This window comes from Drosophila teissieri, chromosome X (genome assembly GCF_016746235.2).
Source record: "Drosophila teissieri strain GT53w chromosome X, Prin_Dtei_1.1, whole genome shotgun sequence".
Taxonomy (NCBI): Eukaryota; Metazoa; Arthropoda; class Insecta; order Diptera; family Drosophilidae; genus Drosophila; species Drosophila teissieri.
This window is the reverse complement of record NC_053034.1, coordinates 4,822,492-4,846,745: the sequence shown is the minus strand read 5'-3', so window position 1 is coordinate 4,846,745 and position 24,254 is coordinate 4,822,492. Positions and strand designations below refer to the sequence as shown.

General features: G+C 44.6%; 2 protein-coding genes and 2 non-coding genes across 5 annotated transcripts in view; all 4 read left to right on the top strand.

Moving 5' to 3' along the window:
- The first annotated feature begins 259 nt into the window (after positions 1–259).
- Positions 260–24,254, top strand: part of LOC122623925 (homeobox protein prospero) — a 46,995-nt gene continuing 23,000 nt past the window's right edge. Inside the window, exons 1-2 of the mRNA XM_043803307.1 lie at positions 260–377; positions 9,420–9,710. Of these exons, the coding sequence (XP_043659242.1) occupies positions 9,432–9,710 (279 nt within the window). The 5' untranslated portion in view covers positions 260–377; positions 9,420–9,431. The remainder of the gene's footprint in view (positions 378–9,419; positions 9,711–24,254) is intronic.
- On the top strand, positions 8,358–8,429 carry Trnaq-cug. The gene has a single exon. It is a non-coding gene; the product is annotated as a tRNA-Gln (tRNA).
- Positions 16,320–16,391, top strand: Trnap-cgg. The gene has a single exon. It is a non-coding gene; the product is annotated as a tRNA-Pro (tRNA).
- On the top strand, positions 17,045–20,394 carry LOC122623926 (xenotropic and polytropic retrovirus receptor 1). Of its 2 annotated transcripts, XM_043803309.1 has the most exons (6): positions 17,045–17,206; positions 17,254–17,920; positions 18,172–18,882; positions 18,968–19,093; positions 19,160–19,268; positions 19,538–20,394. In XM_043803309.1, the coding sequence occupies exons 1-6, from the start codon at positions 17,138–17,140 to the stop codon at positions 19,737–19,739; spliced, it is 1,884 nt and encodes a 627-aa protein (XP_043659244.1). In that variant the 5' UTR covers positions 17,045–17,137; the 3' UTR covers positions 19,740–20,394. The 2 variants fall into 2 exon arrangements, with proteins under 2 accessions (XP_043659244.1, XP_043659243.1); XM_043803308.1 differs by having other exon boundaries at positions 18,968–19,268.

Here is a 24,254-nt window from a genome sequence, read left to right as displayed (position 1 = left end):
ACCGCGATTGCAAACCTGAATAATGAAGATGAAGATGAAAAACAAATAGTGGCCGAGTTGAGTTTGTTTTTGTGTTTTTGTGTTTGCTGAGTTTTTTGAGTTTTTGTTCAAGTGAAAGCGTGTGAAAAGTGGCCAACACTCGGGGCAAAGCCCTCTCGCACTCTCTTTTTTTGGCTCTCTTTCGGCAAGGGAATATACACAATAAACTCAAGACCCGACATCCACCGACATCCACCGATATCCAGCGATATCCATATCCTGCCTTGCGGCCAGCCGAAAACTTCCGGTCAACATGCAACCGCAATTGTTGCATCGCCGCAGCCTCCGCCCTTCATCGCCACGATCGTCATCATCATATTAGCCACAGGTGTAGCCTGGTAAGTGAAAACCTATACCTATACTTATACCTATTCCAACTACCCATAACCATGCCGGGTTATGACATCCAGCTAATCTGATTAGGTTTTGGGGGGACGGGGGGTAGTTGATGTGTGAGATTCGAGATAATGTGCGCTGGGCATCCATCAATCATTCACTCAATCGCTGATCCGCCTGGGAAGTGATTTTCTACGGTTTGCCAGTGAAACAGGGAAACAGGGAAACCCCAAAGGAAAGAAAATGACTTCTGGAGAGGCGTCGTTGGACGGGTGATCAGGGTTTCCCAGTTTCCCGTCAAAGGTGAAACAAATTTTACTTGAGTTTCCAAATGCCGATGTGAACTCGCTTTTCCAATGGGCCTTAAAGTTTGAGTATGGGAACAATTGTAGAATCAAATAAGTTACATTGGTTGGACTTCATTTCGCATTTGGAAGTCGGTTCAAGTATTGACACCGATACCAAAGATCTCTCATGAAAGCCTTCAGATGCACAAAAACCGAAAACAGATTCATGGCTTCTGAAGGTCTGTACACAGCGATTCTCTCCGCCAATTTTGCCGGGCTCTTTTTCATTTTGGCCTGTTCTGGTTTCACATTTTTGGCAAACGCTTTTTACAATGTTTTGTTGCTCCGGCTTCTTTGGCTGTCATTTCATTCGGAGACAAGTAGTTGGGGTATACGTGATGCTCGCATTTTTTGTTTTATTTCCATGTTTCAAGAGTTACTGATTGATGGTAAAGGTTTTGCTTCAGTTATTAAAGTTTGGGAATGTTTGCTGAAAAAGTTTCGTACTGAACGAGTGCTGGGCAAACCGGCCAACGCAGTTACCCACTTTGCATTTTTTTCCTGTCCCCAATTGCGTAAAATTTGCGTAGCTGCCGCCTGTGATATTTTCTGAATTTGTTCGATTTTCACCTGCCTCGCCGCAACGCCGACAGGTGCGTAGCTCCGTTCAGGTAATCGATGCGTTCGTTCGAATTTGCAAAATGTTGTCCCGTTAAGTGTTGTCGCCGCCAAAAGATTGTTAATTGCCGCGGTGGTCGCCAAACCCGTAGTTTCGTGGGCTTGTGGGCTCTGGGGGGTTAAGAGGCGCAGTCTGCGAGCTGCCGTGTAATTAAAAACCAACAGCGATCATCGTAGGTTGCTTGCCAACTTCTCATGGCAACAAAAAGAACAAAAATTGAGTAAAATTTATATAGTCGAAGCTTTGACTGTGGGATATCCAGAAATAACTTTTCAAGCAACTACGCGTCCCAAATTTCTTAAAATCAATTTGTCTTAATTTTTGAACTGTGCTCTGTTTTTATATTCAACTTTCTTATCAGACTTATAAACTTTCTACTGATAGAAAATTCATGCAAATGTCTGTGGATTGTGCGAGTAGAGAACATTTCCTAGGGCAAATAGCAAGAATTTGCCATAAGCTATTTTGAATTGGAGCAACAAGTAAGTCACATGTGTATGCACACACAAACAAATGTCAATTTAGCAATTGCTCAAAGCAAATTGCATGAGACTCAAACGAGTTGAAGTCGAGACGGTTGACCCAATGACGATCCATTGGAGTTGTGACCGAAGCACAAAGAATTTCTGTATTCCAATAATTGCAAATTTTGAGGAATAATGGTCCACTTTAGAAGGGACAGAAGCTTTATGTGCAGCATTTGTAAAGATGAAAAAAGGGAGTTCTGAAAACTCTCAAAAATGATCTGCATTCCTGCCCTATAAACGGTCTATAAAACACAAACAAACATACCAAAGCATTATAAAGTGCAACAAGACTCCCCACATCATTCACCCTTTTGGAAGTACACTGCAAAGTATCTTCTACCTAAAAATATCTAGCCAAGAACTAACAAAGTTTATACCGACAACTGCTTCATATTGAATAGATTCTTGTAAAGTTATAAACTGCTCATCAATTTTTGCTGCACACAAGTTCAATTCAATGATAGAGCGATCGAATGCCAGGCCAGCCAAAAATAAACCAAATCAGCACTTTTAGGGAACTCTTGGATGCTGAATTTCATTGATTTCGGGGGGTTAAAGGGCTAAAGGGTGATGGAGATCTAGGGGCAGGGCACGTGCTTGGCCAGCTAAATACGATCTGGATATTCGGGAGAAGGGACGCGACGTTGATGTTTCTGCCGGCCATTGTAAACAATAAACAGATCTTTGATTGCTGCTGCACATGTGCATAGGGCATAGGCATAGCGATTTATAAGAGTGTATGTATGGGTGGGTGGCTGCGTGTGTGGGAGGTACATGTACTATAGTGCACTATTGTGTGTATCTATGTGCCGACACTCCGATCTGCTGGCATTACTAAGTAAGTACGCACAGCATGTACTTAGGAACTTGCGAGCTGGCTGGCCCCTAGTGGCGTTCCTCTTTCCTCTAATGACGAGAATCAGGTTCGGAGTTCGCAGAGTTCGCAGAGTTCACTTGCTCGCCAGATTTGCTTAAGATGTCTAAGATCTCTTTTGGTGGCATGGGAACTTTGCCCGACGTTGCTGTTGGAGCGGGGTTCTGATTTTAGGCGGCAGAAACAAAATAATTTAATAACTAAATAAATACAACGACAATAACTAAGACCACAAAAGGTAAAGCCAGGTTCCACATTCAAATTGGGGGTTCCATTATGTTATTGTTAAACAAAATCGCAATATAATCTACTTCAAAACTGGGAAAGCTTCCCGTCCGATGATTGGTATTTCTTAGATGTATCTCTCAAGACACTACTTATTTCGTGGATGCAAAGAGGAGACGGCGAAACGACAAAATTTTAATGAATTATCACAGTGACGGGCTGTGTGATGCGATGATGATGGTTATCGCGGAACGGGGCTGTCATTGAACCTGCTCCGTGGCTCCGTGGCTCTTCGGCTCCACGGTTCCGTCGCAAAGCATTGTCTGCCATCTGCCATTTGGATCTCCCATGGAATTGCCATATTATGGTGCCGCAGCACGGTTTCTATCTATCCATCCATCTGCGGATGGCGTTGCCATCGACCATTTGTCATCTAGTAGGCGTCGTATTCCGATTCGGAATCGGAATCGGAATTAGAGTGAAGTGGCCGAACAAGGGGGACGAACCCAACTCAAGACGCGCCGAGAATTCCCGACTATTCCGTTTTTGGGGCCTTCTCCGCACCCCGCTCGTAATTATGTTCGATCTGCGCTCCAAGTTGCGTGTTGTGCCTTTTTTGGGGGGCTTTTTCGCTGGCGGCATTTAAATTTCAACAACATCTCAACTGGCGAGTGGACAGGAGACCCGGTTGGTTTCCTTGCTGTTTTCATATTTGGCTTTTCTGTTGATCGAGTTTAAATTGGCGATTGAGTGATTGAGATAGCCGGTACTGGTTTTTAATGTTTTTAATTTCTGGCTATTGAGTCCTTCTGTAATGCGATCGCTGCACTTGTTCAGCGCCACTTGAGATGCATTTTCCGGAAAATGCGTTCAGCTCAAGTGGCTTGTAGTTGCCTTTTCCCATCGCTTTGCATCGCATCGCATATAAATTGTCTAATGTTTTCCCATTCGAAGCGCCTTGAGCTGTGTGTTCCATGTGAAAGCGATCATTATCCTTGTGATCATTCCGGGACTCGGTTGGCAGAATTTCCGTCAGATGGCGCCGCTTAGCAAGAGACCTACAATGCGTATAACTCCTTTATGAGGAGTGGCGATTTCCACTACACACGCGACCGCTTTCACCCCAAAACCAAACCAGTGGGCCAACGTTAAGTGCGATCGGGTGGCCTAAACTTGTTGGGATCGATGGATGGGCGATGGACTTTTTCCCAAAAGCAACACGCAGCTTGTAGCATTTTTGGTTTTTTTTTTTTTTTGACGTGATCGAGGAAACCAACGACGCACTTGTATGCGTACGCAAAAGAAATCTCACATGCAGCATGACACGACTCTCCTCCGACAATCAGTTAATGTGTGCCTGTGTCTGTCGGGCCCGGCCCGGCCCGAAAAAAGAAACCCATTAAAAAATGTTAATTTCCATAAAATAAAACCGTCTACAGCGAGATGGAGAGCGAGAACGCCGGAGAACCGCACGTGGCAAAAAGCCACAAAATACGTTTAAAAGACAACGTACCGTGTCTGTGTGTATGTAAGTCGGTTGTTATTTCGTCGTATATACTGGGTTTATTATGCGTGGCATTTGCATAACACACCCACTATCCAAAAACATCGATCCGTGTCTATCAATAGATGTATTCCGTATCGCCGGATGGATCTTGTTAGGAGTATCCAGCTTGGATTTATGGCCGGTGCCATAATTAACTGGTCGAAGGTGTTGCTAATGGCCAGTGCCAAACCGATTCGCTAATGAGTCCTACATCTGATAGGCCTCCGCAATGGCCAATTTGCATACCTCCCTGATGATCGTAATGATGATGAGTATGGCGATGAAGATGGAGATGGAGATTCATGACGCGAGATCCAAGATTCAAGATCCAAGATCCAAGATCCGAGATCCGAGATGACCGCTGTCATAACTGACAGCTGCGGTTGTGCCACACACAAAGTTCCGATTCGCTACGTTTCCATTTGATTGGCTCCTCACGCCACAGTGGACACATACCATAGATGGAAATGCTGAAAGCCTAGGCCTGCAGCTGCAGATCTCCATGGAGATGGATCTCGCGGCTCTCGGCAACTCTTTGTCGGCATGAAAGTCAAATGCCCGGCTGCGACGCAGTTCAAATCGCAAAACTATAAATTATGCTGTCAGTCACAATCAGCCATTGTCTTGGCAGTTCTCGATTTCGCGGTCGCCAACGGACAGTATAGTTCACTGCCCACTGCCCACCGCCCCTTTTCACCCAATCCCGATCCCAATCCCGATCCTTGTCCAGATCGAGCATTTATGTTGTAGCGCTTTCGCACTGAAATTTTCCGCACAAAGAAGCCCTTATTTTCTGGGCAGTAGCCAGCCAGCCGAGAGGGTATGCGTGGGTATGTTGATTTGGTCTTCAAAGCAGTATTCTAAAGAAACGATAATGATGTATAGTAGACAAGGTGCTTGTGCTTCTTCAATGTTAATGAGTAGTAAACGCGGATAACTTGATGGTATAACTTTTTATATGTTGTTTTCAAATAAGTGTAGAAACTATTATATTACACAGAACCACATAGTTTATCATCCAGGCCGCAATTCGATCTCCGATTCGATGCGCGTCAATTGGGAATGCCAAATTAATGTGTGCACCTGAGTTTGCAACTGGAATTCGCCACATAATCCGGAATTTGTTGGCAGCGCTCCAAACTCGTGCCAGCTTCAAAAGACTTCGATTCAGACCGTTGAATTTCGATTAAACTCGCCAAATGTTGCTGCATTTTGATTCAGTGGAGCCCATACACAGGAAATAATATACACTATTAATTAATGGCCGAATAAGTGTAGAACTTTTTTTATCCAAAAAGTTGCGCGTAATGTTTAACAGAAGTTCTCAGTGCGGCAGGTGCATGGGCGTTGTGTGGGTGGTGTTCCACTAGATAAACGCGTTAGCTCAAGGGCTACTATTGTGTGGGCGCAAGTTCCGAAACGAAATAACGAAATGTTTGGCGGCTCGGATGTCAAATTCAAACGGGGAGAAGGCAGCAACAACACGTGGGCACATTTAGCTCCCACTTTTTCTCTTTTTCTTTGGTTATTTCTTTGTTAGTTAACAGCTGGTCAATTGAAGCCCCAAGATATATGGTTTGCCATGAAAGAGATGCCTGCTTTGAGCTCCCGGCTCCGGCACGTTCGGCCGTTTCATTCGCAGTGATGTTGAGCAAAGTGAACTAAAGTCGAGTGGAGTCGATAAACAAAGGCAGGCGACGAGAAGAAACTGCATTGATTTCTCAGGGTCGGAGACAAGCCACTGCTCGCCTGCTGTGGAAATTATGCCAACAGGTGCTCAACATTCTTGGCATAGTTTCTAGAGCAATTGCTCCCAATCATCGAGCCAGCGGAGGCAATGGAGGCAATGGAGGCAGCATGGAGATGAGGCCCGGTCTCGGAACCATGTGCCTTGCCAGCCAGGTGACTGCTGTCTACTTGATTGAGCTATTGTAATTGTCAGTCAAGCAGACTGGCGGTGGTTACTCCGGGGAAAGATCCGGGGGAGGTGCAGGTGCAGGGTCTGGTGGAACCACAAGAATCTGTGGCAGAAAGAAGAAAGTTCCCCCAATACCAATTGAAACCGTCTCTCTGGTAGTCCACGAATTATAGTGATCCATTTCCGATGACTCTTCACAATTTGAGCAAATGATTAAAAAAGGAATGGAAAGAAACCATGATTCCACTTTTAGTTTATTAATTTCCCTTAACTTTTTCTTAACGAACTTGAACCAAAACATCTTAAAAAGTATAGAAAAGTATATTAGTATTTGGTTAAACCAGAGAATTTGATTTGAAAAAACCCAGTGGGAAAACATACTTTGAACTGCCAGCGCAGCTTTAACCAAGCCTATTTTTATTTGAACCAATTCATTCAGATTTCAATTTTATAGTGGCCAGCACACCACTTGGGCGATTATCTGCCCCGGTGTGATTTGCATTATGTCACGTTTTTCCGGCGAGGTCAGTCCACTTCCACTATCCACTATTCACTATCCACTATCCACCGTTTACTGAGTATGCCTATCCTCTGGCCAGTGCCCACTTATGACTAATGGACCGATCTGGTGGCGCCAGCATGGGCTAAGACATGGGTTAGACTCGGGCCAAGACGGTAGACAACAACATAATGAGTGGCCCGAACCCATTAGTCCGAGGTCTGCGTAATTGTCGCGAAAATTCGAGTGCGTGACCAACCAAATGAAAGAAATACATATATATGTACATGGGCCTAAAAGTGTGTTTTGTATACCAAAAGCTTAAGCCCTTGTATGAAAAGCGTTTTTGATCTGTTTCCGCATAAAATTCGTTTTGTTTATTACTTATACATGCAATATTATATACATTTACTGTTAAATACTTCATCTTTTTGCAAAATTTGTAGTAATAAACCAAAGAAAACTCATAAAACAGTTAACAATTAACAATTGCGTGAGCTGCTGCTGCATTGCCTTTCCTTTCGTCTGCTTCACTTGTAATTTATCAAGAATTTCTTAATTATCTCAAAACAAAAGGAGCAGTGGAAAATTATAAAGTTTATCTGCACTTTTCATGTTGCATGGCCCAATAATAGATCCTCAAATTGAATTGACAGCGAGACGATGTCGAATGTTGATTGGCCGTTGTTGCTGCCACAAATTGTTGCATTTCACGCAAGAGCAATTGAAATGCCGCTGCCTGCTCCCCTTCCCCCTTTCCCCTGTCTACGTTGCTTCTTCTTTTTTTTTGGATTTTCCAACCAACTCGATTAATATGCAAAACGGTTTTGGTGGCAGGTGCAACTGCAGCTCGGGAAGATTATGCTAATTAGGGTGCAGCGGATCGGGAAAGGTTAGCTGCTGCCCTGTGGCAGCATTTATCAATTAGCAACGTTCGGCGCATAAAACCCAAATTGAGCATTGGAAATTCGGAATCGGGGAATCTTTTGATTTCTGGGCTCGATTTTCATGCACTCACAGCTCTCAGGTTTCACCCAAAACATTCATTCCCGGAATTGAGGGCAATGGATTGGAATTTAATATTTAAATGTTCGGCTTTTCCAAAAAACATATTTATCAAACTGACTTGTGATCAGAATTGGAAATTGGAATTACATACTTTATATTAAAAGCAAAATAAGCTTAGCAAAGATTTTTTAATGGGTTCAACCAGGTGCAGCTCACATAATCTAATATATTCCGGTAAGAATATGCATATGTATATATTAAAACCGAGTTGAAATATTTAATCAAAATTCCAGCTAAGTCTAGAATTATACAGATTCAGCATTTTTATTTTACACAACCGCTGCTGGCAGCTAAAAATAGCTCTTGAAAACGCGAAGAAGAAATTGATAAGCATGTTTCTGCTCAGTGGTCGTCATGTGGGTTCCATGGTGTAATGGTTAGCACTCAGGACTCTGAATCCTGCGATCCGAGTTCAAATCTCGGTGGAACCTTGAGGAGAGTTTTTTTTGTTGAAAAATATATTTTTGAGAAAGTTTCTTTGCCATCTGGGTTGCTCAACTATTTCTGTGCGCATTGCGAAGCAGAAAATGTGTGCGAACTAAACGAAATGGAAGCATAAAAGATAAAAAAGTGTCTCGGCCGCGTCGTGCAATTTGATGAATGAATTGCGAATGACGACGGCTGGCCTGCAATTAACGGTTGCATAATCTCAGTTGGCCATTTCCGCCAAGTGACACAAATACTCACGGCACGATATGTATGCTATATATGATGTCTCTCAAAGGAATATACTATGCTGGTTTTCTAGACTTTCACTCGCAGAACTCTTTCGGCTGAAGAAAAGAGGAACTATGCGGGGTGTATTGATTCCGGTTTGGGCAATCGTCTTGGTTTTTAAGGATTCCAAACGGCACCGATTTCACTTCATCAATATTTATGAACGCACTTCTCTGGAACAAGCAATCAATAATCCATCAGGTCCGCTTTGTATTAATTAATGACAAAATGTCCAGCAGCAGTCGAATTTGGAGAGCAATCTCCACTGAATTATCAGTAAATATTGCTGTACACAACAAAATAGTTTGAATGTAATGGAAAAACTAGGAGTATTTCTTAAGTTACAAATCCAGTGACCTCCCAACTCGGCTGGTGTTTCCGTGTGAAGTACTCAAATTCCACCTTCGTGATCACGCTTTTGCTTCGCATGAAGGAAATTTCACAGCTGCGACTAATTGCTGGCGACACGTCAGGGCCAACCCACATCATCTTGGATCTCGAGTCTTGAATCTCGAATCTCGAATCACAGATCTCAAATCTCAAATTTGAAATCCGTAGTCTTGGTTTCCTCACTGACAATCCGTGATGTTTGGACATGTTGGACACCTTGGTATTGGGTCAATCCCAAGCTGTCATGAGGGATCCGTTCGTAGATGAGTGACACATGTCTCTAAGCTCTTTCTCCCTCTTGTTTTCATTTGCAGCTCAGTTTTTGGATGTCAGCCAGAAGTGGACGCAGTATGACCACGCCGGGCACACTTTATCGGTTGGCCAGTGGCGCAGCTGCCACACCTGCCACGCCCACAAACAGCCTTTACGGCCAGCCGCCCAAGCCATATGCCGTGGGCTCAATCCAGAACGGATCGGAGCGGAATCGCATTCTGGAGTTGCTGAGAGCACCCAATAGCTTGACCTCGCCCACGCTGGAGCCCTCCTCCAAGGGACTACTCAATGGACCCGGGCAGAACAACTGCTTTCTCAACTGCGCCGTACAGGTAAGCACTTCACAGCTTATATGCAATATGTGTTTATATATTAGTAGATAATAGTTACTCGAATTCGGGTTACAATTGAGCGATGCCTTAATTTATCGCCACTAATTCATCAATGGCCTCCAGTTAATATGTGACAACCTTCAACATCATCATCACCGAAATTGTGTTAATTGGCCGCAAGGTTTGGTTGGAGAGTGTGGAGTGTGTGGAGTGTGGTTGTGAGTCAGGTCAACGATGTGGGCGCCACCAGTGCACCCACTCTTTGGTCTTCGGTCTTTGGTCTTCAGTCTTCCACTGAGTGGGTTCACTGTCTCCGTTTCAGTTCTCAGTCAAGGCGAACTTTTCACATGGCCAATTGTTGGGTTGGCTGGGCCAAAGTAGAGTGGTTCTCTTCGGGGAACTGAGGGCGCCACCCAGTTGCATAAATTTAGTGAGCAGCTCCTAATAAACATAAATCTGTATATTAATGATTGCCCCGGCAGTGGCCCCTCCTCGAAAATGGGGTTATGCCGAGGGAATTATGCAAAACCCGAGTTCGTACAGCAATTAGTCCGATTGCAACAAGAAATGGGATGTCAGACGAGACAGGGACCACAGGGACCAGCTCTTGTTATTCCTTATATGTATCTAGATGGGGGATGAACAAGTTGAAACTTTCCCACTTATCGGTAACTCGTTTGCAGATTCCCCAAGATAGCTTAATTCGCATTCGTATAAATAGCTCACGAACGATACTGTAATATACTTTTAATCGTATCGTAGTTTACTTTAACGAAATATAAAATAAACAGTCCGTTTTGGCTGGATCAACCTCCCAGATTAGGCATAAATTGTGATGTTTTGGTACTTGATCGTCTTCACACCCATTTGCATCTGATAATAGCCTGCCATTGTGTAACTGTCTTCGGGCGTTGCTGTTCAATTATCGGCTCGATAAATCTCGATCGCCATGACTCACTTACAACCAGATACAGATACAGTAGTTAGCCCCTTCCAATCGCCCAGTCGAATGGGATCGTCGGCACTTCGAGTTGAAATGGGAGTTGGGATATGAGTGTTAGGAGTTGGGAGTTGGGGCTTGGGGATCGAGAGTTGGGATCTTGAGATCTCGAGGCGGGCGAGGCCTAGGTGCGGCCACTAACATTAAACTAATTGCACGGACGGCATGTGCTCTTATTTCTGTTTCATTTCTTACACGGCTGCTGCTTTTGCAACATGCGAAGCACAAGGCGTGGCATCAGCACCGGGCGACACGATATGTGTCGAGAGGTCGAGGGGCTTACAATCCGAATGTAATTCGAACTGCATGTGCGCACTCCAAAGTACCTCGAAAGTCGCATATCTTCCAGTTATGAGTTTCATGTAACTTACAATTCATTTTCTTCAGAGGAAAGCCTAATCTTTTATTATTATCCCCATAGACATTCGCGAAGTGTTACAAACTGACTGACTAAAACCAATATACCCCAAAATACTGTGGCACGCAGACATTGCGAGGTAATGGAAACAAATCACCGCGAGACAATGGCAATCAAATGTGGCAAAACCGCGTGGGCCAAGCCCAAAAAACATTTGTTGACAGTTGCTGGCTTTGATTTCGGTCCCATCTAAAGATCCCATTGTCTAGGCGAGCTCTTCAAGACGAAGTGCTTTGATTGTTTTTGGCTTTCGTCAAGATTGTTGGTCAAAGTCAACAGTTTCTTTTGCCTTTCTTTTGGACGCTAGTTTCCGCTGCAAGTAGCAACTATAAACTTGCAAGAAGCAACCTGCAACTTGCAACTTCCAACTAGCAACCTGCAACTGACAATCGCTGAGAACACACCGATGATTCCACTTGATATGCTTTTAATGTGTTTCTTTTGCCGTAGTCGGGGGCACTCAACTGCAACGAGAGACCCTCGGCGACAAAAACGATATATATATATATGAATGAATATACACTTGTATATATCTCAAGCAGCGAAACCTTCAGACGAACTTCTTGGCTCTTTTGTGGTGCCGAGTGTAATAAAGTAGCTGCAAACAACTTCCAGTCGCACCATTTTCCTGGGCTTCAATTTCAGCGTAGACGGTCAACAATCGGTCCATGATACACATAAGCCTCGAGGGCCTCGAGGGCTTCGAGGGGGCAGTGTATTGTGGGGGAAGTATTATGCTCATGGGCTCGCACATCATTTCACAGCTACGACTCCAGTTCCGAGACTTGAGACTCCCCTTAGATTAGTTCACACGATAAGCCAAACAAACGGGTCGGGTCGGCGGACCGAGGGGGTTCCACTTGGTTGGCAACTAATATGAATTTGATATTTATGGCCAAAAGCAAATGATGATTTCCCCGCTGCCTCGTCCATTGGCTGTCGCTGCGAATGTGAGAAAACAGAAAACTTTCAGGGCAAGTGCGTGTGCCAAAACTGGCCAACAAAATGTTGTTCGCTAGAAACTATTCATGGGTTTCACATACCATTCGTATACTGTTATAGATTTTTTCAAATGTTTAAAAGTTTAAAATATCCTTTTTTATGAAGCATCGTTCTGTATCTGACCCATTGCTAATATCTTGAACTCCGCTGTATGTAGATATGTGGGATTTAGGTACACCTGTCGCTGGAGCAGCTGCCAAAAAAAGGCGAACAGGAAAAAGTTGATCCAAGACGGTTCCGCTCGAAGACGCTGCCTGTGAAAAAATATCGCTTTTGGCCGCCCGAAAAGAAGAACGTCTTCGTCTCAACTCCTGTGTGGCTTGAAAGTAAAGTAAAGTCGAAAGGGGTCTATTCCCCCTTTAAAATGATCTAGAAACACGGACAAACTTACATATATCTGACTCTGTTTAAAGAAGAAGCTAACTTGACAACCAAAGGGACGGCAGGTTACACGAATTAAACTGTTTTGATAGGGGTCTTAATGCTTTGAAACGCCATTCCAATTTTTTTTTTATTAAAAAGGAGAATATGCGTAGTAAATCAACAGATGGACTGGTGTACATTTTGTGGCTTTACGATTTGACCGCAAAATACGATTTAGTTCCTTAATGGGCATTTTGTATTTGGCTTTCGATGGATTTGCATTGTGCATTTTCAGCTTAATCGATGTTTCCGCTAAAAATTCTAGAATTATTCACTGAAGGGGAGTTGTACAAGTTATAATTAAAAGAGTGACTTGTAATAATGTTTATACATATACAGTATCCAATTGTATTAATTATCTTCACCGCGAAGTACTTCAATCCGTCTTCCGCATAAATTTACTGTGTATATTTTCGTAAACCAAACTGCGCTCGTTAATTGTTGTTCACAACTCATCAAAGCGTCCCCCAAAAAACGGAAAATGACAAACTTTATTTAAATTTGGTAATCGTTGCCAGCAAATGTAAAGTCATGAGCACGATGTGTTATTTTTGGCCAGCATCATGGTCGGCATTGTTATTTCAGGGCCAGAAAGCGAATGTTGAGGTGGTATAGCACCCGCATTTCGTATTCCAAACGAACACCAAGACCTCTTCGGTCTTGTTGTCGGTAATTGTGGCAGCAACACGGGGCAACATCATGTTGTTGTCCATTCGAAAGTTGCCCATGAGTTGTCCATGTTCAATGAACCTTTTAAACTGTTACCATTTCTCGTTTCGAGTTCGAGTTCGTGTCCGAAGTCTTTTGTTTCGCTATTGATTTTCTGTGGAACTGTGCGTTGCTCATGGAGACATAAAAACGGTAGCCCAAATGGAAAGTGTTTTCCGGGCTCGCCTGTCGCCTCTCTCTTCCAACTTATGTCTCAATTAGTGCTCTAATGAAGTTGCCCAGAACAGGAAAATTAATGCTGATTTCAATCCCATTATGGATTACATTGTGGTGCTCTCATGCATATTTATCGCTGCCACTTCCTATGGTCAAAATCAAGATAAAAAATCAAGAAACCAATTCAAGTTTCCGCCTGCATTTGTGATTGAAGAGTAATACATTTCACTTTAAAATGCAATGTTCTGTTAGGTTTTGCTTAAGTATGGCAAACCCCTTTCTTTATTTTAACGATTGCATTTCGAAATCTCATTAGCTAATCGGTTGATGGTCCAGACCGAAATCAGATGAATCTCATTAGTTTGTTTTCCATTTTATGCTGAGTTGTCACAGCTGGGGCAATTTGGCTCTAATTGAGACACAATCAATCACAAGGTAACCAAAATCGAATCCAATTCAAACTCGATCGCTGCACTTCCGCCGAGCCATTGTTGCATTTTCAATTAGCCCGCTCGCCGCTTTGTATTTACACGGCATTTACATTCCCATTTACATTTCCGTGGTCAGACGTTAAATCTCGGCCAGCACCGAAAAACCGGACTCTATAAAACAAAGGTGAAAGCGTTGACATCGGTGGCTAGATTAGAAATTCTCCCTTTTTTCGGTGGTAATTGTAAGTGTAATGGCTGTTTTGTGTTTGTAATTGTTATTGCCGGCTTCAGAGTAATGCCCATTTCCTGTCATGTTTGTTATATTTCGAATTCAATTTTGAATTTGGTGTTTTGCTTTCTTTTCGGTCTTTTGCTTTTGCATTAGCCAGTAATAATTATTGGTATATTTTTGATAGGCGAATAAATATTAGCTCCAAGATCGAAAAAAGTATATTTTAGATATAAAGAAAGTGCTTTGGAGTGAACTTAGACTGTTGCCATTTGGCCAACATTAATTAAGCCCACTTTAGCCTCCAGGTAAGCCGAAGAAGAATTCGCCAGCCTGCGGGACTTCTGCTCCAGATTCCACTTGATTTCATCGGTGTCTAGTCGTGAAATCGCGCTTTGGGCTATGCTCTGAGGCAACTCGGTTTTAGGTTTTGGGAGGTTCCCGATCTCTGCATCCCGCATCTTATTGTGTGTGTGTGTGTGTGTATTTGTTTTGTATTCTGGGAAATGGAAAAGCAAGAAAAGCGCATATCGAATGTGTGGGGTCTGGGTTTTGTTTAGGCCATTAGCCACCCACAGAATGGAGCTAAGTTGGGATCAGAGGGCATTGGAGCAGACCACCCGGGAAAACAAAAGAGCAGACAGTTTCTTGGTTTTTCGGGTGGGGAATATCGGATGATTGATGTTGGAGATGTTTGGCAGATAGCAAAGATGGATGATCGGATGTGGATGTAGATGTGGATGTGGGCTTGGTCTTCAGATAGCAGATCAGTGAACCAACGATCATTGGCATGCAATTCAATTAGCCAATTACGCATTGCCAATTGCCAATTGGCGATTGGCGATTGGCGATGCACTGACATTTGTAATTACACCTGAGCGATGCCATAATTTGCACAATTGGAGCGCGGAAGTTGCACAAGTTGCGGAGTTCTGGCCAAGATTGCCCGCTCATGGTCTGTCAGCGCTCGCCAATTGTGAGCCCAATCAAAACGGAAGTTGGCATTGGGTGGAGACCGCTTGAAGCAGTTGGCAAAACCACCATAATATAGCCGCACCACCTATGGACAAGTGTGTGTATCTGTCCCCAACACCGATCGGATGTTGTTGCTGGTCGATCAGCTTCCGTTTTGGCGCCATTCGAGGAGCAGAGGAAGCGATCTTGGATCTTGGATCTTCGATCTTCCCCCCTAATTGATTGATTGCGCAAATTGCAGCAACTGGATTTTCTGGCCAGGAATCGAGGAGTCATGGACGCCAGACCGTCATCCAGTGCGTGAAGATGGACTTGTTGCCCGTGCATTTGTTTCCCGCTCATATTATTTCAAATTATCAGTATTAAAAGTAACTTAATGGCTGACGTACATACAAGAAATCATTAGTTTAATGCATTTAATTCGTTATTAATCGGTATTAATATGTACATTACTATGACGGACTTGGAAGACTCAATTTTCCTTTGCGTAACAGCTATTGTTTCTTTTCCCATTTATACACTTATTACCAGTTAAATCTGAATAAAATTAAATTAATAAATTGGGAATAATAAATAACGATGTCAAGCCTTAAGTGTAAATAGTGAGGAATTCTCACTTTTTTTTGATTTCTTCTCAGACCTTCAATGATTTGGCCCCACCCAAGCGCAAGAAGCGCTTTACGGGGTACGAAAAAATCACAAAACCTTAAGAATGGGCTTTGGGCCAAACCCCTGAGCAATTTGTCTAGCTGCAAGCCTCGCCCAGGTGGCTAATTAATTACGAATTTGAACTGGAATTCGTATTGGCCGCGGAGGGGGCGCTACCCTGTGACCCCAATCAGAAACCAGAGTTTATCCAGTTCCTGAAAAAAGCTTCAGGTTAAATGGTACAAATAGGATTTGTGGTTGTGGCTGCCGGTATTTGGATTTATGGGCAGTTAATCGATCTACGGCCATAAATTACCATATCTTGCCAAAGTACAATAGGGACTTCTTTAGAGTCTGCAGACATTCTTTTGTTTTCTTTTTGGTTTTCTCTTGCGGTTGACAGTCTTTTGGCACTCTTGTCGTAGGCGTCGCTGATCGTCACCCTCGAGCGGTCCCCAGAAGCCCCACAAGATGTGAAGAGTCAAGCGCGAAGAAAGTGTGGCGTAGAATTCTTCGCACTTGTTGTTTTTGCAATGCCAGATAAAGAACATGGTCTTCGTATTGGCTATTTCGCCGCTCGCTTTTACATGGGGTGTTTGGCTCGTTGGTCTAGAGGTATGATTCTCGCTTCGGGTGCGAGAGGTCCCGGGTTCAATTCCCGGACGAGCCCAGGTTATATAATAGCTCATTTTTTTCTTCCCTTTCCCTTCCCTCTCTATAAGGTAAAAAAATATATTTTTTAGTTTTCCTTTGCCAAGCGCGTGATAAGCGAGTTTTGGTATCGTCATCGTTATCGCGGGCATTATCGCTTCGTTGAGTTGCAATTTCGGGTTCGCTCGACGGGAACTTACGAACTTTCAAGAGTGTGATCTCTGGACTGAACTGACTCACCTGGCTGGGGATTTTCTGACGGACAGGAAGACGATGCACGAGGAACAGCGTGCGAACGCATAATGAGATCGAGGAAGTGACTCACAATCGAGGAAGTCGGGGCAACAGAGTTTGCACAAAGGTCTGTTGGCTGTATTGTACAATGTACATACAGACAGACAGTTCTAGAGTAATTAATTTCCCGGCTGGAACAAAAAGTGCTTTATATATCTTAAAAAAATGCGGAACAAGTTTATATACTACTGCTCGCAGGGGACGTTATTGAATATAATAACATATGAAACGAGCCAATTACTAATCTCGTATTTTCTTTACATTTTCACGTATGTTTTACTCCGTTTTTGTTTGTTGGAAAAGAGGTAAGGTGTATACTTTTAAACGCAGTGAGTAGGAGTGGGAGTGACAGTTTAGTTAGGCCGTAGTACTGTCAGGAGAAAGATGTCAGAATTTTCAGAGCCTGACGAATCCGGCTAGTTTAAGCCATATTGTAGCCACGCCTTGTGGGCCAGCCTGCCCGTGCCGAGGATGAAGTTTGGCAAGACCTTCGAGTCCCACCTGACGATCGAGTGGCGCCAGCAGTATATGCGATATGGGGTAAGCTGGATAACTTTCGATATACAACCTAATCACGCCGCCAAAAGGATCTCAAGGAGCTGATCAAGCAAGGCGTGGAGAACGCACCCTCGCCGCTTACTTCCTCGGACTACGAGGTTCAGGCCTACTACAGGGCGTTTGAGGAGACCTTCCTCACCGAATGCCAATCGGAACTGACCGGGGTGAACAACTTCTTTCTTGAAAAACTCCTGGAAGCCCGACGCAAGCATGGCCACCTGAAGCTCCACCTTTTGGCCTATTCCCGGGAACCCGGACACACAGGCAGTGACTCCTCGCTTTCACAGCGGACCGAAAGGAGCCCAAAAAAGTTAATGACCACTCGCCAGCTGAGATATGCCTATGCTGAGTTTTATCTGAGCTTGGTGCTCATCCAAAACTATCAGTCGCTGAACGAGACGGGTTTCCGGAAGATCTGCAAGAAGTACGACAAGAATTTGCGATCCGGAGCGGCGGGCAGGTGGTTCGTGGAGAACATACTGGATGCCCCCTTTACGGATGGACGTCTGTTGCACCGCATGACCATCGAGGTGGAGGATCTGTACACGGCCCATCTGGCGAATGGGGATCGCTCGCTGGCTATGGAAAAGCTAAGAGTTCCGCCATTGGGCCGGCCCACTCCTCCATCGATGGTCTTTCGTGCGGGAATCGCTCTCGGCATGCTAATCATGCTGCTCGTGGCCACCGCCATCAGCTGTAGGTTGTTATGGGAATGCTTCCATAATGTTTCCAGTGTTATATAAGTGCCTTCCTCATCCATCAATGCCCAGTAGTGTCCAGATAATATCTATGCCAAATATCAAATGCTTAGGGCGCTAAGTTTATCATCTAGTCCCTTGAGGAATAGTTTGTGGGCATCCATTGAGATGCCGATATACTGGTCATTTTTGGCTTAACATGCACCGGCATATATTTTGATTCGCCCTGTAACCATCCCAATTCCCTAGACTGGAAACGAGCCCCATTGGAGGATCATACCCCGGGTCTGATGAGCCTGTTCCGCGGTCCATTCACCTGGGTGATCTTCAACTTCTACATGGCCGCCAATGTTGCCGGATGGCAGCAGGCCGGAGTCAACCACGTCCTGATCTTTGAGATAGACCCCAGAAGTCACCTGCAGCCGGCCACATTTCTGGAAATTGCCTGCACCTTCGGCATTCTTTGGGCCCTGGCCATGTTGGGGTTCCTGTACAACGACTTGATAGGTGTGTCGGATCCCTTCGTCTTTCCACTGGGGCTCATCCTGATCATGGTGGGCCTGCTGGTGGTGCCGCTGCCCATAATGAACTGGCCGGCCAGGTGGTGGACCATCAAGCTGGTGGGTCGCGTGATCTCCGCGCCACTGCACTACGTGGGATTTGCCGACTTCTGGATGGGCGATCAGCTGAATTCGCTGGTGTCCTGCATTGTAGATCACTATTATACAGTAAGGTTCTATGCGGTTAGTTGGCTGCGCTATGATCGGGTGAACAGCTGCTTTGAACCGGACGTGATGGTCCCGATTACCATGTGCCTGCCCGCCTGGTTTCGATTTGCTCAGTGCCTGCGAAGATTCAGGGACAGTGGCTCCAAGTCGGTGAGCTACTTGATCAATGCGGGGAAGTACTCAACCACTTTTCTGATGGTCCTCTTCTCGACGCTGCGCAGGAATACGGAGGGTAATTGTTGTCGATCCATTCGAAGATCGACTTTATCCTGACCAAAAGCCCACAAATCCTGAAACCCTGAAACCCTCGCCCGCAGGTGAATATGCCAATACGTTCAGCAATCCCTACACCTGGCTATTCCTCGCGAGCTGCGTGGTGGCCACCGTCTACTGCTATTTGTGGGATGTTATTCGCGACTTTGGGCTCTTCAGGATTATGCGCGGTGAGCGTATATTCCTTAGAAAGCAACTCGTCTATCCGCAGGCCTTCTACTACTTTGTGATCGTAGAGAATCTGGTGCTGCGGCTCTTCTGGGCCGTCGAATTCTCCATTCTGTACCACAACCTGATGACTCCCCATAATATGAGGACCATCTGCAGTATCCTGGAGATCACTAGGTGAGAGGGAGTGGTATGGGGACGGGGGTGAAATGCGAACATTTAACTTAAAATACCACTTTTATGATTTCTGCTTTTGGGGTGAACGCCATTCAATTCGAAACAATTTTTAAGTTCTCTTATTATATTATTCGAAGTTTGCCCGATGTTTTGTATGAAATCTGCAGATTCTAAATGAATTGAATGCGTTTTTCCAACTAATTCATTAAGGTGGTCTGGTCAAACAGCGTCCCTGTTTTGTTGAGTGTAGTATGCCCCTTTGCCCGCAGACGCTTCATTTGGAACTACGTGCGCCTGGAGAACGAGCACTTGTTCAACTGCGGAAACTTCCGCGCCACAAGGGACATCCACTTGGCAGCCCTGAATCCTCGCCAGGAGCGAATGCTGGAGAGCATGATGGACGAGTCGGATGGCGTGTCGAATCGCCGCAAATCGAATGAGCGCATTCGCCTGAAGAAGGAGTACTTCTAAAGCCAGCTGCTGATCTTTATTTCCCCTTTCCCCTCCTCTTCTCCCGCCAATCCGCTCTTTTAATGGCCCGTCGTCGTCTTTAATTAATTCATTTGTGCAAAATACAAGTCAGATGGAAAGCCTGTGGGACAGGGCGACTGGAGAAAGGGAGCACGAGGTGCACGAGGAGCACGAGGAGCACGCGCCAAACCGGTTGACCAGCTGCACCCAAAAGTGGCAGCTCCCCCGGACTCCCTTCTCCATATGTGCATATGCATACATACATATATATGTGGATATATATCGCCTGGTCGGGTAACAATCGTCATTGCTGGAAAGGAGGAGCGGAGGTGCCAGGAGCAAGGAGGGGATCCTCGTGGCGAGCTCCCGATCATGGATCACGGATCACCATCGGCCATCGGCCATTGGCCATCCAGCAAGCTGTTCGACAATCTCTTAATTGACTCGCATCGAGCTTTGATTGGCCCCATAATTAGCCGAGAGAAGGAGAGGAGAAGGAACCCTGGGATGATCACCGATCACCCATTCTAATCCGGAGAAAGGCATTGCAATGGAAGGAATGTTTCGGTTGCATCATTTCTACATCGGACTGGTTGAAAATCATTTTGTCAAACTATATTTTGTAGAATTTAAATGGAAATTTGTTGAAACATTATTATAACATTTTGGTACCTTATTCCCTTAAATCTACTAATCGGATGAAGTCATTTCGAATCCCTTACTTTCGTACAAAGTAACCAGAGATCCTAATGCTTACGGGCTTGAATACTTTATGGCGTTATTACCTTATCGTTGTGGTGCTGAAACTCTATGCTCAAAGTTAAATGATTTATTTCTTATTCAACAATGACCCCAGAAAACGAAATCCTCACTAATAGGATTATATGAAAGTTAAGGATTCTTAGGGCCAATACCTCTAAAACCTTAGGCACCCACGATCGATTATCGATTTGGGAAGAACAAAGGATAAATCCTAAGGAATTTCCCCGATCCTCTTTCTCTGTTTTTTGTGTAATTTGAAACGTAATCAAATTCCTTCATCTGAGGATCGTTGATGCGAAGAGGAAGGCTATCAGGCAGGCCAAGCTCCCGATAACTGACTGCACTTAGAAAAAAGTCGAGTCCGAGTTTTCAGTTAAAAAACCTTTGTTATAATTGAAACAATTTTTTGTAGAAAAAATAGATTTTTAAATGACTTGCTTTTACACTATAAATTGAAGTCGATGTAGCTTTTTTCCGACTGCAACTTATCTTTCACTCGAAGCAAGTCTGCAGTGGTTGACTTGGGCACGAGTCAAACATAAATTTGCCATTGACTTGTTGACGCTGTTGCTGCTGCAGTTGCTGCAGATGCTGCTGCTGCTGCTGCAGATGCTGGGTAATGGCAACTGCAATTTATGCTGCCTGTCGCGACTGGCGACGCTGACAATGTCTCCAGAGAAAAGCGGAGAAAGGGAGACAGACGTTGGCTATTATTAATTGATGCCGATGATGCTGACGATGTTGCTGCCGTGTCAATTAGGCTGCCTGCACAGCAGCCACATTGCAACACTGCAACACTGCAGTATATGCTGCAAATGCTGTTGATCTAGGTACAGTTGCCGTGCTGCACACGCGCCAAACGCGGACCAAAACAAACAAACAAACAAGGAGACAAACAAACGGGGCAACCAAACCAAACAAACAAATAAAAGGCAAGCAAGTTCGAGTTCGAGTACTCATGCAAGCCCAACCAAATCGAGTGGAGCCGAACATGGCCCATACGGTTTTGGGCCCGGTCGGGATTTTCTATGGGGAATAGGTCTGAAATAAATCAAATGAACAAATTGACAGTGACCGATTAAAAGGGCCTTAAAAGCCCTATTAGTAGTAACTATCAAGTATATACCCCAGATAAGCTAACACTTTTGGGTTATATTTGGATTTCTTTACTGTATTTGCAACATCATTTTATTTCACTTCTATAATTTTGAGATTCAATAGTATTGTGTAGTAAACACCGCAGCTGTTTATGATTCTCAGCCATGCGCATCCTTCGATTTATGATCACCTCTTCTATTCCTGCGTTGCGATGTGAGTGCCCTCGGTGGCCAATGTCCAACTTTGGGCCCACAGCTATACATTTAAGTATTTGCTACTCCACACATGTACTGCACACTTAGATGGCCAACTGCAATTGCATTTGGCTGTTGTTTACTATTTGCTGCCTCTCTGCTGCGCGAAAATGGCGCGCAAAGCAACATGCTTGCGTACAAAGTCCAAAAAACTTTTCTTAACTTGGCTTTAACCCTTTTTTGTGGCAGCGCTTCAAGCCAGCTGAGCTTGATGGCCAGCTCGTGCTAAATTTAGCTAAGGAGCAGGACATGTTGGCTGTTTGCTGTTTGCTGTTTCTGTTTCTGTTTCGGCGAGGCAAAGACGAGACTTCTCCCGCGGAGGAAGAACCAGTTTTGAACCCAGCTTTGGTTCCTTTTCCTGGTTTCAGGTTTGGTGAGCGCGCGCGCGATGATCCCTCCTTCACTGGCCCCTGGATGTCCCCTTTTGAAGTCCCCATTGGAAACCCCAAGCCCCCGGAACCCCGTCGAAAGCCCCTTTTATGGAGCAGCACGCGTCCATAAGCTCGATGTGCCCGGCATCCCCGATTGCCCCGATTTCCCCGATATCCCCTATATCCTCGATATCCCCGCTTGTTATCGCCAGTTGCTTGGCCTCAGCGGGGATTTCTTCTGACGCAGCTCATAAATTTATGTGGCAGCCTTTTGATTGCCTTTATGCTGCCGTTTTTTCTCTCCCTGTCTTCTCCTTTTCGCTTGTTAATTTGTGCACATAAATTGGCTGGCAGCCAGCCAAGTTCTAAAAGCGATGTGTACGTATCTCCCCTACTTTCCCGATCACTTGTCGAGTTTTATCTTCGAAATTTTAGGCAGCCATCTGCCCTTTTTTTAAGCTCCAATTTCAGCTGCAAGGACTTTTAGTCCTGCAAATGCAGGTGGTTTTCAAATTGAACGAAGTACAAGGAACGTGCCCGGTATTTTTGATCAACAGTCAAATTGAACTTTATATATTATACATATGTACATACAAATCTTCTTTCAGGAAGAATAATTATTTATAAATGCTAGTTTCAAGGGCTTATCCTAAAGTACCATTTGCTGGTAGTTCTAAGCCAATTATCGTACATTTGGATTTGGATGCCCCAACCCAAAACTTGAGCTTGCAACTACCCAATTGTTGGCCAACAATTTAGATCTGCGCAACTCCACCTGCTTTATTAGCATTAACCAGGCGAAACCAACTCGATTGGGCAACCGTCTAATGTAGATCAAGTATTGCCGAGCTGCGGTGACTGGAGGCGACCTTCCTCCCATTTCCAGCCGGCCACGCCCCCACTGCGCCCAGTTTTGGCCTGGCCATAATGAGCTGATGGATGTTGGCCGTTAGCCGTTGGCAGCATGGAAAATTGCAAATTATTGCAACGGAGAGAAGTAGCAATGTTGGATTTCCTCGGTTCTATGGGGGAAGGGGAATCGAAGGCGACAACAAGTGATTTTGGCGAATCGGCAGCTGCGGCAAATGAATTTCAATTTAATTAGCCAACCCACAAATCAGCAGGTGTTTGTGTGTTTTGCTCTGTGAGTCCAAGGAATGCCAATGTAATTGCCACAATTTGTTGTCGACTGTTGCTGCACGATCAGCATCTACACAATCTACACAAAAATTATGATAATCGTCAACGTTTGAGCCGAATTCGCAATTGGCAGCTGGGCTGGCCAACTAAGAGGTGATGAAATCTCAGAGGAATATGAAAGACTCCAAAAGCTATGTCAATATATACCATAAGTTTATATTGCCGACTAGATTTTTAAAATTTTAAGAGTTTTCTAAAACATCATAAATTAAAAATTTAAATTTGACACATTTTTCGGTTTAAAATATAGGCAGTTTATGGTAAATTCATAAAGATATATATTACTCACTCGGCTCTTGGCAAGAAGAGGGTTTCGAAGGGGGGTGGCGAATAAGTCCCTAAGCGGCTTTTGGCCAGCTCGCGTCTTTTGTTTAATGATAAGCTCCCATCTTGGAGATGCGCTTGGCTTGGCTTCGATTTTCGAGGCTTTTGGCGCGCAATATGCTACTCCTGACTGCCCCGAGTGGCTCATAAACAAGGCTTCGGCGCAGAATCGTCGAAAAGCCCTGGAGAAACTGGTCCCCAAAACAAAAGCTAATGGGCCATGAACCGATGGAAGCCATGGAAAGGAGAAGTCAAAAAACAGAGAAGATGATAAAAAAGCTTCCACTGCCTCCAGGTCTGCAGCATCACGAGCATATACCTTGCATTGGTACCTTCTACATAGGAACCCGCTACCAGCAACAACAACTACAACAACAACCCGCAACGCCAGCATCTGCCCCCGCAACTGCCACGCCCCCCACGTCTTGCACAGCCCACTTTGGCAACCTCAATAACAATGTTTTTTGTGTTGTTATACGCGTTTCTCTCGGTTTTCTACCTTTTTG

Excerpts from the sequence above, each read along its gene's own strand:
- LOC122623926 (XM_043803308.1), top strand. The coding sequence starts at position 17,138 with ATGAAGTTTGGCAAGACCTTCGAGTCCCACCTGACGATCGAGTGGCGC. Across the intron at positions 17,207-17,253 it reads AGCAGTATATGCGATATGGG|GATCTCAAGGAGCTGATCAA; the intron begins GTAAGCTGGATA and ends CGCCGCCAAAAG. Across the intron at positions 19,269-19,537 it reads AGTATCCTGGAGATCACTAG|ACGCTTCATTTGGAACTACG; the intron begins GTGAGAGGGAGT and ends CTTTGCCCGCAG.